The 13757-nt window shown below is 33.7% G+C and overlaps 1 protein-coding gene across 1 annotated transcript; it reads right to left on the bottom strand.

Moving 5' to 3' along the window:
* Positions 1-67: 67 nt before the first annotated feature.
* On the bottom strand, positions 68-13529 carry LOC128173997 (ATP-dependent zinc metalloprotease YME1L-like). Its single transcript, XM_052839647.1, has 21 exons — positions 13500-13529; positions 12931-13083; positions 12407-12557; positions 10920-11015; positions 10681-10769; positions 10257-10295; positions 8838-9060; positions 8391-8470; positions 7754-7844; positions 6929-6988; positions 6623-6715; positions 5813-5948; positions 4944-5006; positions 4563-4675; positions 4131-4175; positions 3653-3763; positions 3265-3419; positions 2821-2947; positions 2362-2435; positions 1680-1772; positions 68-1360 (listed from the first exon to the last, which is right to left on the bottom strand). The coding sequence occupies exons 1-21, from the start codon at positions 13527-13529 to the stop codon at positions 1217-1219; spliced, it is 2166 nt and encodes a 721-aa protein (XP_052695607.1). The 3' UTR covers positions 68-1216.
* Positions 13530-13757: the final 228 nt, after the last annotated feature.

The raw sequence follows: 13757 nt of genomic DNA, 5'->3' as shown, positions 1-13757 counted from the left end.
TGTGGGCGAATATTTCCCTGTATACAGTACATGTATTTCTTAACTAAGTAAACAAATCACAGAAGAGTTGGGTTTTCAATTCCTTTATTTCTTCCAACAATACATGCACAGTAACAAGTAGTTAAAATGATTCTGTAACAAAAAGCCACATGTTAATTTATACTATGAAGAATCCATGATCAAAGTAAGCAAGATATATGATTGTATGTGAGGAAACCTACATGTGCATGTTACCACATTACATATGTTCATTAATAAATTTACATATTACATAATCTATTCAACAATTAAAATGTTTAATTGTTTTTCCTTTTTTCTTTTTTTTCCTTTACATTTAGAATTTTAAGAAAATTTGACATTGATGAAAATCTATCCTTGGCCAAGAATTTACTTTGCATGTCAGATAATACAAAATAATTTTAAAAACTTTCAGTATTACATTATAAATGAAAAGTTTGGTTTACATGTTTCACATGTATTTAAACCATGATCATAATGGTTTGGAAGTAAATAACTCAAAGTTTACAGTAAACACAGATTTACACAAACCAAGAATGGGCTAATTATGTCTTATTTCAAACCAAAAATGTAAACCATTATGCTTTTAAAAAAAATCAACGAAAAGATGAAATATCCTTGAATTGATCAAACTTTTTTTTTTAATTTGATAAACTGGCATCCCAGTGTGGCTAGACCTCTCTTAAACAGACAATTAGCAGATTGACAAATCCTTGAAATTGAAAATATGAAAGATATTGAATATTTTCATACTTAGTCTAGAGCATTATTTCCAGTCATAAACTTCTCTACACTTGTGCACTTGTAAAGATAATCAAACATGATTCACCCATATTAAAATGAAAATGTAACGAGACACATATTTGGAAACATTTTCACAACTACATCACAACTGACTAGTAGCTATATTTCAACGAGGACTTCATTTTGAAAATAATTTTATTATTCGCTTAATTTTCATTAACTTAAAAAACAAATTAACAACATTTTTTTTTGCAAGTCCCATTGTCAATATATCTATGAACTTTGCAATTTGATCTGCATGGGGTGAATCCCCCAAACCATATCATTCAATGTCTTTGCAAGGAATCGCAACATCCAAAATAAAAAAATTCTCCCACATATGTCTTTCAGTGAGAGGACATCATCACCAGGTATTAAAAAATATTTCTTCTTATCCTATCCCAGAATGCATTGGTCATGTCCTTACAACTTCCTTTCCTTCGACAATCAGTTTGATTTCCTCCATGTCCAGAGTCTCGTACTTCATCAGTCCTTCTGCTAGCTTTGTCACCTTTTCTTTATTCTTTATCAGCACTTTTTTTGTTCTGTTGTATGATTCCTGCAAATTGAAAAAATAAATACTTGAAAACAAATTGGTAGGCCATTAAAACAATTATATTATGTTTAAAATAATCATTAAATACTTTAAAACTGTGACATAACAATTGGAAGAAGAAAATCGTTTAAACTGTAATGCTAGTTTTTTTTAACCCTAGCTAAAATGTGTTTAGCAAAAGTAAAAGAATGTATAGTTGAGAAATATTAACAATCAATTGCCACAGTGAAAAATCATTCTTTTTTCATTTCCTATTACTGCCAAATGAGCGTGAGTATATCTTCACAAATCTATTTATTTTTATGCATCAGAAGGTCCTTACCTCCAGAATTCTGTTGATCTCGTCATCAATTTCTTTCTTCATGTGAGAACTGAGTGTCTGTAGGTCACTTTCACTGTATACACGCGCCCCAATCTGAAGAAAACAGAACCCTGTTATAAACGGTGATACATGTATCATCTACTGGATGATAATTATTTTTCAAGCCAAGCCCCTACAACTGTTCCAAGAAAGATTACTCATACTTTCAGTCAATCTAGTACCAAACACAATTGTACACGTATTGCTAAAGTTGATTAAATGAAATTTTGATATTATCAGTAAACTTATTAGACATATGATTCATTCTGATTTCTTTGAATTGAAAGCGCCATTGAGAGAAATATGTCAAAAATGTAGATATTATTTTAATTAGTTTCAATTAGTAGCAAACAATTTGTCAATGACATTTTTATAAGGCATGCAGGTATTTTGTTTTTATTGCAAGATTTGCAAAAAAGGAATAAAACAGTACAGTGAATTATTTTGGAAAAATAAATTAATCAAGGACAAAACAGCAACATTTCACCTGGGGCCTATTTAGCAGAGCAGGCAATTGTGAGCACTTGCTAAAATTCTCTATCACTATATACTACAAAATAGCATGCACCTGCTATGATCAACAGGCCTTTGATGCTGCAGTGTCCATGAAATAGAGCTGATCTCATTTTGTCAGTGAACTTACCGAGTCGGCCATTCCGTAACTCATCACCATCTCCTTGGCTAAGCTTGTGGCTCTCTTTAAATCACTGTGCGCCCCTAAAAAACACACAATTAATTTTTATCATACAAGTAATTGAACAACAGTCCCTGTTATTGACAATGTATATGGTTTCAAAAACAGGACAAACATTATTTGTCCTACAATACACCAACTATATGTTAAAGAGTTTCAAACTTTGTTATCTAGAAGTTTGTAGGGCTGAGATTTTTTAAAGGCACTTATCTTATTTATTAAGTATATTATGTTTATGGAATTAAATTACGTCAAGAAATGATCACATTTGTTGGGAATTCCAACTCATTTGAACATATCTATGATATTTGAGGTATCAACATTTAACTGTACTTCAGGATTTGTTATACACATGTAAATTGTAGCCTAGTACAAAGCTTGCTGTGTCTAAGAAGTAAATAGACCAACCTGTGGTCACTTTGTTGGTTCCGAACACTATCTCCTCCGCCACTCTCCCTCCCATACACACGTCTAACTCGGCCAGGAGCTGGGCCTTACTCATGTCATACAGTTCTGTCTTGTGTAGATACTGGGTCTGAAATAGCAGAAACAAGAAACATATATATTAATAAGTTATAAACAGTTACTAAAGATCAGGGATACAAAGTTTTAGTTCTCTGTTTTGTGTGGATACAAGGTCTGAAACAGAAACAAACATTGTTAGCCAGTTATATTCTAAGGAATGAGGATACACTCATATTCAATTGTATCTTGAATTGATATTGGTAACAAGAGACAGTCAACGTTAGCAAGTTAAACACTGAAGTTTGGAGAACCACCCATACTCTGTCCTTTGTGAATACCTGGTGTAACTACAAAAACAAGAAACTTGTAAACAAGTATTAAACTTACGTGTCCCAGGCTCTGGTTGCGACTTTTGATGGTGACTTTGTACACATGTTTCTGAAGGGTGGGCGTTTCCATCCCTATAATGGTGTGGCCGGCTTCATGAATGGCCGTGGTCCAGTTCACCTCCTCATCGGGTGTTCGAGTCTTTTTCTCTGCTCCTGTTGGTATACAAGTGATTGCAATGACTTGCAGAGCTTAAAAAACTAAAACGTATCTGCTCAAATAATTTTTCCAAATAAAATTCTTGGTATGAGAAACAAACGTTGGTTTTCCGGGCCTTTCAAAAACCCCGAATTACCAGTGTGTGTGGCAAGATGTAGTGAAGCGTAATTGATGGTGAGCCTGTTATTGTTGAGTTTAACCTTATTACATATACATGAGAAGAACATACCCATGAGGAGTTTGTCTATGGCGTACTCTATGTGTCCCATGTTGACACAGTCGGCTCCCTCATTGGCCGCTTTCAGGGCCGCCTGGTTCACAACAGTGCTGATGTCTGCTCCTAAAACATCCAGTAAAATGGAACATTATGAAACGAATCAAACGATACTCAAAAATTGATCCTCAACGCTCCAAAAACTGATGGTCCCTCTGAGGTAATTTCTATAACATCCCAAAAACAGATCATTATTCAGATATTTCCATTTCTCAAAGTTAGAAATTTCTATTTCTAAATCAATGAAACATTACATAAAAATAACCTCATTTTTTGTCTAAAAATAGAGCAATTCTTACAAATTGTCATAAAACATTTTAAAATACTGAAGATAAGGCAGAAATGCTAAATTGTTGTCTAAGAAAACATTACATCAAAATTTCCATCCAAACATGGAACTTTATAAATACACCAAATTAGAACTGTTCCCTACCTGTGAGTCCAATAGTCTTCAGAGCTGCATGGGTAATGTTGATATCTGAAAAAGAATCAAATCATTGATTAAAGTGGCCATTTTTAGAATATATTAATCTCCTTTAAGAAAAGAGTTCCATATAAAGATACAGGAAAATATTCAAAATTTAGATTTGGGTATTTATTTTTACTAAATAATAGTTTAAAGCTAAAATAATAATATCTGAAATTTAACAAGATCATAGTTAATTTATTGACCAACCAGCCTCATTTAATTCATGGGAGAAGAAAGAAATAACTTTTATGAACTGTCAAATTTTAAAGGGGCTCATGGGTATGTTATTTGTTGCACTTTACTGAACTAACAATTAAGCTTTTTGATTAAGTATCCAAAAAAGGCCACTACCTTTATAAGTAATTAATAACGTAAAGTACCTTACATATTACTTACCTGAATCTCTCTTCACTTTGCTTAGATATTGCTTGAATATTTTTTCTCGCCCCTGTAAGTCTGGTTTGTCTACAGATATGTGTAAGTCTAAGCGTCCTGGTCGTAATATGGCACTGTAAAGAAAGATATTGATACAAAATATATACCTTAAAGGAAAATCAAACAGGTTTCTAATAACACCAGATGTTTATTTAGGATGTGAAGTACAGTAAAACACAGTTATAACGAAGTACAAGGGACGGGCAATTATGCTTCTTTATAAACGTAATTCATTATATCTGTTAAATTTAAAACATGTTATCAAGTCACAGGGGGGTGAAAATGACTTCCCTGTAAGCATTAATTCATTATTACATGTTTAAAGCACTCTAGATGACTTACGGATCAAGAACATCTTTTCTGTTTGTGGCAGCAATCAAAATGATTCCATTTGTTTTCTGAAACCTGTGAAGAAATTTCAAAACTTATAATGATAAATCAATAGTCCACATTTATTTAGCAATTTCATAAATATTGGCACTAAAACCTGTCTGCTACAGCAAGCTAGCATTACGTATCATTAAATATAAAGTTTTCTTTTGACAGACAAATTTCATTTTTTAAAGAAAATTTATCTCCCCATATGAGTTGAAAGATTCCTTATTCTGACAAAAAAATGACTTTACCTCACAACGTTAATTAGAGGCAATCTACCAATCTACTGTTTACAAACAAGTACCAACCAATCTACTGTTTATGTACATGTATACAGTCATTTCATGCATATCTTTTACAAATGTATGCTATGCTATGGTATGCGATTTTAATGATATGCTATGAGATTTGTATGATATGCTATGAGATTTGTATGCTATGCTATGAGAAATTGAAATGAAGGGCTTAATGATATGGTATGCTATGCTATGCTATGGTATGCAATGAGATTTGAACAAAAACGCCTCCATACACAGAAGAGTTCCACACATTTCGAATTAAATAATAAGAAACCAAAGTTTACCACAAATCTATTATGTAATCACTTATTTTTTAAAATAAAAAACATTTAAAAACATTTAAAACCGAGTTAAAACAATGTCGTATGCTATGCTATGGTATGATATGACGAATGCGATTCTATGAGATTGTATGCTATGGTATGATATTCCAATGCTATGCTATGAGATTTCAATGCTATGCTATGAGATTGCAATGCTATGCTATGCTATGGTGTATGTTGTAAAAGATATGCTTGAACCGACTGTAGTACTTACCCATCAAGCTCAGTCAGTAGCTGGTTGATGCTTTGATTGGAGGCCGGGGGAGAGTATGGTCCGTACGACCTCTTAGAGGCCAGACTGTCAATCTCATCGATGAATACAATACAGGGGGCAAGATGTCTAGCAGTATCTGTGGGTCACAAAGGAAACTTATTGATTGAGAATACCAAACACAAGATGTCTAGCAGTATCTGAGGGTCACAAAGGAAACTTATTGATTGAGAATACCAAACACAAGATGTCTAGCAGTATCTGAGGGTCACAAAGGAAACTTATTGATTGAGAATACCAAACACAAGATGTCTAGCAGTATCTGAGGGTCACAAAGGAAACTTATTGATTGAGAATACCAAACACAAGATGTCTAGCAGTATCTGAGGGTCACAAAGGAAACTTATTGATTGAGAATACCAAACAAAAACTGAAAACACTGGATTAATGAATAAACTGGAAAAAAGAAATGATGGATAATCGATGGAATGCTAGACAAATTGGTTGAAATGAATAGAAGCAGGAATTATGGGTGAATGGATGTGTGATTAAATTGAATAATGGATGGGTAAATTACATAATGAATATTCAATTGATTGACAGATGGATAAGATTAATGATATTTGCATGGGAGGATGAATTAATGGATGGAATAATAGAATGATGTATGAATGAGCCTCATAGTAATATAAGTAAATATTAAGATTATCATAATTGTTGAGCAAAATGATGGATTTATGAGTCTAATATTGATGTAATTAAATTAATAAGATAGTTCGCTAATTCAGAAATGTATTATATGATGCTACTTACTGAAAAGTTCTCTCACTCGCTTGGCACCTACTCCAACGAAAATTTCATCAAATTCGGAGCCAGAAGCAGAAATAAATGGCACCCCAGCTTCTCCTGAGAACAGAATGATAAAATCATTGTATTAACGCCTATATCACAGGAAGTTATTCCCATGCCAAGCACATATAAATTCTTTTTTGCAAAGGTTTAGAAAAAAAAATATCTTTAATTTCATTTTATTTTGATTTAATATTAACTTTTGCCCTTTTACTTATTGAAAAAAGAAATTGTCTTTTTTAACCAAATTTACACCAATCTGAGGTCTACCTGCTACAGCCCTGGCTAACATGGTTTTCCCAACTCCAGGGGGACCTTCCAACAGGATTCCTACAACACATAACAAATTTTTAAATAAAGATGTAACATTTTATAGAAGGACCTCAAAACATTAGAAAGAGTCTAACTTAAAGCTGAACACCGCTCGTAAATAGGCACACAGATACCTGGTTTATAAACCCTTCGATTTCGTTACACCCGATTGCACACCTGAACCTCGTGGCCGACATGTAGTATTCCTTTCGTGGTCTTTAGATTTTATGCATTTTTTTCTTATCTAATGTTTATTTTCTGTTCGTAAATAATGCATTGACCAATTTATTTGATGTTAGTATTCTCCTGGCTTCAAAAAGTGTGTAAAATTTGATAATTTCATCGCGAACGGGTAACACGGCGAGGCAAAATGTACGTCCACACAGTCAGGTGAGACCTCTACAGCGAAGTACTTTGAACTGTTTAGAGGTCTGTCCCTTATATAAGGGTTGTAGGGACAGCAGTGATTAAAGAGAAATATGGCGGACAGTGCCTATTTACGAGCGGTGTTCAGCCTTAAGGTGTAGAGCTAATACATCTTGAAGACATATCAAAACAATTTGTTGACCAATGCACGAATCTGAGATAAGCTATCACATGTACTATGACACTATCCAATTCAATGGCATTAACATTTATATAAATCACCAAGCCCTTTGTAGTCTCCTTTTAGCTTTACAATCACCATGACCTAGAATGTACTTGAATGTATACTGGTATTTACATTGATCTAACCTGTTTGTGACCTTGACCTTTCTATATTTACAATGACCTTCTCCTAACCTTTTGGGATCTTGGCTCCAACTTGCTCGAATGCCTCTGGATTCTGCAGGAACTTGACAACATCTACCATGTCTTCTTTGGCTTCATCCATCTATGGGAACAGTTACAGTGATAATTTGAGTAATCTTGAGCCAAAATAAAATTATTATTTGTTTGGGATTGCATCCCGCCTCATTAAAAAATACCCCAACTGATTAAATTCTATAAGCAAAAAATAAAGAACTTTTTCCCTATTTGGATATTATTATTTTTACCAATTTTTAATTTAATTTTAAAATTAATTTAAACTTCCTTCCTTTCTGGGTTTACAAACCTGCAGGCGACAATTCCAAACAAACGCTTTTCTAAGAATGGCCTTATGGTTTATTTTTTTTTTACATAGATCCAGAGGTATTGCTATAAATACTTTATTTGTGTGTCTGAGTACTTAATTTATCAATTTCACCATTTTGTATCAAATCTTAAGAATAAACATTCTCAAGGGCTGAACTTTTGATTTATTTACACAGAGTTTAATTCAATCAAAATTAAATAGTATTAAGACTTTAAAATCTGCAAAGATTATTTAGCTATTTTATCAGTACCCTCCCTTAAAAAAGATTTTAACAGCATTCAACATCAAAAAGAATGTACTTACTCCATGGACATCATTGAACTTTTCCTTGATCATGTCCTTTGTGAACACAGTAAACATCTTGTTGTTGTTTGGCATCAGATCTGTCAAGTTATTAAAAAACAGCTGATTAAAGCAAATGTGGATCATATATAATATCATCTCTTTCTCTCTCTTTCTCCGTATCAAGGAGGCTCAATATACCCAATGCATGATTCTGGTAATTCCACAGTCTCTCTCTCTCTCTCTCTCTCTCTCTCTCTCTCTCTCCTCTGTCTGTCTCCTTGTCTCTCTCTCTGTCCTCTGTCTCTCTCTCTGTCCTCTGTCTGTCTCCTTGTCTCTCTCTGTCCTCTGTCTCTCTCTCTGTCCTCTGTCTGTCTCTCTGTCTGTCTCTCTCTTTCTCTCTCCTCTCTCTCTCTCTCTCTCTCACTCTCTCTCACATAAATATATTAAGGAGGCTCGATAACTTACTGGAGCCCATCATCCTAGTGATGATGATGGTGAGCACTATGATGGCCGCAGCGTAGCTCAGGATCTGGATCACGTTACTCAGCTTGGACTTTTTGTTGGTACTCAGTGTCTTGACCTGGGCAGTCAAAGTCTGGTACTTCTCCTCCAGACTCTGTATCTGAGCCTTGTTCAGTACTTGCTTGCTTTGCTGAGAGACTTGGCGCGAGTTCTGATTAAACAGTTCCTGTCAATAAATTAAACAGGGATTGTTGTAAACAATACATTTATGGTAAACACTTTGTAATGACACTGTTAATTTATTTTGAACATTTTTCTTTACAAAAATTGCATGCTAATTCAACACCATGCTATAAAACTGTTCCAGAATTCATTACTAGCAATTTTTGCTAAGAACCATTTCTCACCAGTGCTTTATTACACCAATTTATCAACACATGAAATTATATACAAGGTAAAAACCTCTTCATTGTCAATACAGTCAAAACTGCTGCAGCTGCCACCCCTATTAAGCAGTCACCTTTCATAAGCGGTCATTTTATTTCCTCCCGATGAAAAATCCTATATAATTGCCTTCTAAAGAGCGGTCACCTGTCTAATGCAGTCAGCAGTCATTGTATTTTGATCCGAAGCTGTACAGTCGACATGCATTAGACCGCCATTTTGGCCGGTCACATGATTTACACCCGGGGATTTTAAACATGACTTCCGAATGTCGGGTAATAAATGAAAACAATAATACACTTGAGGCGAGAGAAACCAAATTAATAGATGTATTTATAATACATAACTGGCAGATCAGATATGAATGGGAATCAAGTGAATTGTTTAAACATGTATTAACAATGTTTGTTTTATAGACATGAATGAAACAGGTGTCAAAAATGTCCGCGGCTAGGCAAGAGAAAATTGCTTGATTTAATGATATGATTTTGAGTTCAGATACGGTCAGTTAAAAACTTAATAGTTGATTTGTATTAAAAGTGTTTGTTTTCTATATACCGGTACACATGAAAATAGTGTTATAATTGTGAAAACGTCAGCGACAAGGTTTTACCACGTAATGACTTTTTTCAATAATTTAGTAAAATATAAAAAATTACATGCACAATGCATTGTTATGTATTTATACTTATTTGTAAATACAATAGATACAATAAAAAACATTAAATCAATTTCTTTATCTATAATTTTGATACATTATTGTTTTATTGTGATAATTGTTTTAATAAGGTATTTGATGTTGGCAAATTGACAAGTGTCTATTCAAAGGTCACCTCTGTTAAGGTGCCTCCCGCAGGTGACTGCTTAATACAAGTTTGTCTGTATTCAAAAGTAGACTAACTAACTTCTCTTTTGATCAAGCATGGGTTTGAACAAAATTAAAGTTCAACTTTTAAGATAAAAGAATTTCTGACTGACCTTCAGAAGAAGCTGTTGATTTTCCACAGTCTTCTTAATCTATCAAAAAAATATAAATGTTGTTTATGATATGAATTACAATTACAAAACAATGAACAGCATGGAGAACAGACAAAAAACTAACACAATATTTTCATTAAACTGAATCCTTTGAGCTGATAATTGTGTTTACCGGTAATAGTACTGAAAGATAATTACTGTATACAGGGTTATTTTCGCCCCTCTACACTTGCAAACAGTTTCCCCCCGTCTTGAATTTGTACAGACACAGTTGTGTTTAAAGAAAATTAATTGAAGACATCAGAATTCACCCAGTCCTAAATTTACCTGTTAGCAACGAGGGGCGAATATAAAATGGAGGCCTATATTTCCCTGTATACAGTATTTTGATTAGAGAGCTAGCAAATTTGAATGTAGAACTTACCTCTTTTAAACTCTCACTGTCATTGTATCTACCTCCAGATTTACTACCTCCTTCTCTCTTGATATAAAAATGTCTATTCTGGGTGTACCCTATGAAGTATTTTTCTTTTAAAATCATGTCAGCTTCAGTGTTAAAAAATATAGTTTAATGTAGAAAGAAAGAAAGAAAGAAAGAAAGAAAGAAAGAAAGAAAGAAAGAAAGAAAGAAAGAAAGAAAAATTATATGTAAATAAATCTTACAAAGATTATTATGTCCTCGCAGTAGGAGTTTTGGTTCTGATGACCATGGCAAAAGAACAACTGGTGCAGGTCTTGTAAAACTTGTATCCTCAAAACCTTTTAATGAAAATGATTAATAATACACACAGGAACAAATCTTCTTTAGATGTTATGAATTTGGTAATTGATATCAGAATCCCAACGATGCATAAATTTGTGACCATGCACTGATCCTATCTGTACAATACATGTACTTTACTAAAAACTGTATTTCAATGCACATTTTATTTCGTAGATCAACTTAATAATGAATTTCACGAAAATGGGAATTCAACAAATATTGACATAACTACAGTATGGCTATTGTCCCTTTTTCCAGCAAGCATTGATTTCTTCATACATTATTTTCTTAGTCTTTAAAAACACATTAATTTTTTAAACATATACACATTACTTAATCATACCTGTCAACATTCCAAATATTTTTTGGGGGAGAAAACGTGCGACGACCTTTTTTGATAGTAAAAAGTCATCGCGCGTTCTTTTAGTTTATACTGAAAACTAAGAAATAACAAATGATACACTTAAATGTTCTTTATTGTAATTGTAAGCTGCTGATTTAGTTAGTTTTAGAGTGTCCTTAGAAGGTTTCACTTGATAGCATTCCTCTTTACAGTTTATTTTAGCACATAGAAGACTACATAGCGTCTGATTGTCCATGGAAGCTCTTTGTTCTGTCTGTATTTTTCTCACAAGGTAGAAGTTACACCCTCTTACAATCTGCTTTGCTGTTTGGGATACAACACATAGACTGAGCAGTTTTACTAAGACTTATCTTTTCTTTTTGGCTTTAGTGGTGTATTTTCCATGCTTAAAAACTTCGTACGTGATTATAATAAGGAATGCCATATTTCCAAAACTTATTTCCATTTATAAGCCGTTTATTAGTATATGTCATATTTTGCTGCAGAGTGTCTATTCGACACTAGCTGGTATCCCGTTGTCAGTTTTCCAATGTGTATTTCTAAAATTTCCACATCTGGCATGCCTGTCTCTGTTAATAAACTCTGCTAATGAGAATCGGAAGCAATTACAATTCCAGTAATCACTGGTAGCACAGTTGACACCTTGTTGATTACCTGTTATCAGCGGCAATAAACATATCTCTACCGATAAACAATGAACTGCCATCTTCTCTTTCACAGGAAATATGGTATTATTCAAAGCGAAATCGGTAAAAATTCCGGATTTCTTAAAAATCGGTAGAAATTGGGGGTAAAAAATATATCGGTAGACAAGTGGTACAATGGGTTCAAAATCGGTAGACTCCCGAAAAAATCGGGAGAGTTGACAGGTATGCTTAATTTGTGTTTTTGAGTAACTACAAATTAATATATCCACTTGCGAGTATCTGAACTATTTGATACGTTTTCTAGTGTCAACCCACTACACTCGCAGAACAAAGTTGCCAACAACACTGAATAACAACTTAGTTTTTAAAATCTTACCATATTTGTTTTCAAAGAATGTAGGTGAGGAGACATAGCTGTCCACCCCTAGTCTTCCTGTCGAAGGACCGCAGGTCAAGGGACATAACTCGAGGGCTGACAAGTTCTTGGGCAAATCTTCTAAGTGCAAAAGACTTATCAACTGTTCCACCTGCAAAATTAGAGTTAAGGTTGGTCACCACCATGAAATAAAGGCACAGCGCCATAACAGGACCAGGGTTAAAACTTAAAATACTTCTGTTTAATTATGAACAAATTTCTATTTGCATTATTTTGCTTTATTATATCAAAATTAAAATAATTACACATATTTTAGTGATCCTTACAGTGCAAAAGTATTGCAAATCAAAAATGTAGAACACAATTTTTTCTGCCCTAATCTTCATACATGTAGTGGGTTGTAAACAATTTGTTTAGTTATTGTGATTTTGACCATAATAAAGTACTGAATTTGTAATACAGAGGCAGTCTCTCTCTCTATCTCTCTTCTCTCTGTATTGATTATCTTAAACCTGCCTTCTTACCTGGTTTGCATGGTTATTATTTGTTCTTTCATCCTTATTAGACCTAGATTTTCTGTGCTGTTTTCTGCGACGTTGTCTTCCACTGAAACTGTCTGTTGAGGAGGCCCGCGCTCCATTTAGAAGAGAGGAAAACTGAGCAAGGGCTGCAGCAACCTAGTTATTTGTAAAAATTCAATTTACGGTTAAATCATTTTAAAATAAATTCTTTTCAGGCGAGCATGCAGGAGTTAATGAAAGTGAGTCTATAGCCAAATATTTCTCTTTGTTTAAATATGTTCATTCTAAAGAAAAACAGCTTGATCTTGACAGTATACTCTTGTCAATGTGTTACACAACAATTAAACAGTTTACAGTGGTCGCATGTGGAAATTTGGATTTTCCATGAGGCAGATCCAATTAAGTAAACATATATGGAACTCTTTCAGTGATGGAATTAATGAGCTTTGCTCACATCTTATTTCTTTAAAACATAAGACTGACCCTTTTGACATGATTTACATCTGACCATAATTATTTATTTCACCAAAATTTTACTTAGAGTTTAGCAATAATCTTTGACTTTAACCTACCTGCGGCTGAACAGATGCAATAGTAAACATTTGAACAATCGTCTTCTCGCGGCTTCAACCTGAATAACACGAAAAATTAAGTTCTGCTAGTTGCGTAAAAAGAACAGCCGAGAAAATTTGGCTTACGCAACGGAATAAGTTGTCCAACGCATGTTGCAAAACCAATGTATCTCTTCCGGTATAACACAGCAAAATCCGAAATAAGCGGTATACGTATAATGGATTTTTTTTATTCATTTACCAAAATATATCAAATAT

The sequence above is a fragment of the Crassostrea angulata genome, chromosome 2, assembly GCF_025612915.1.
Source record: "Crassostrea angulata isolate pt1a10 chromosome 2, ASM2561291v2, whole genome shotgun sequence".
Lineage (NCBI taxonomy): Eukaryota > Metazoa > Mollusca > Bivalvia > Ostreida > Ostreidae > Magallana > Magallana angulata.
This window is presented reverse-complemented; position numbering and strand designations above follow the sequence as displayed.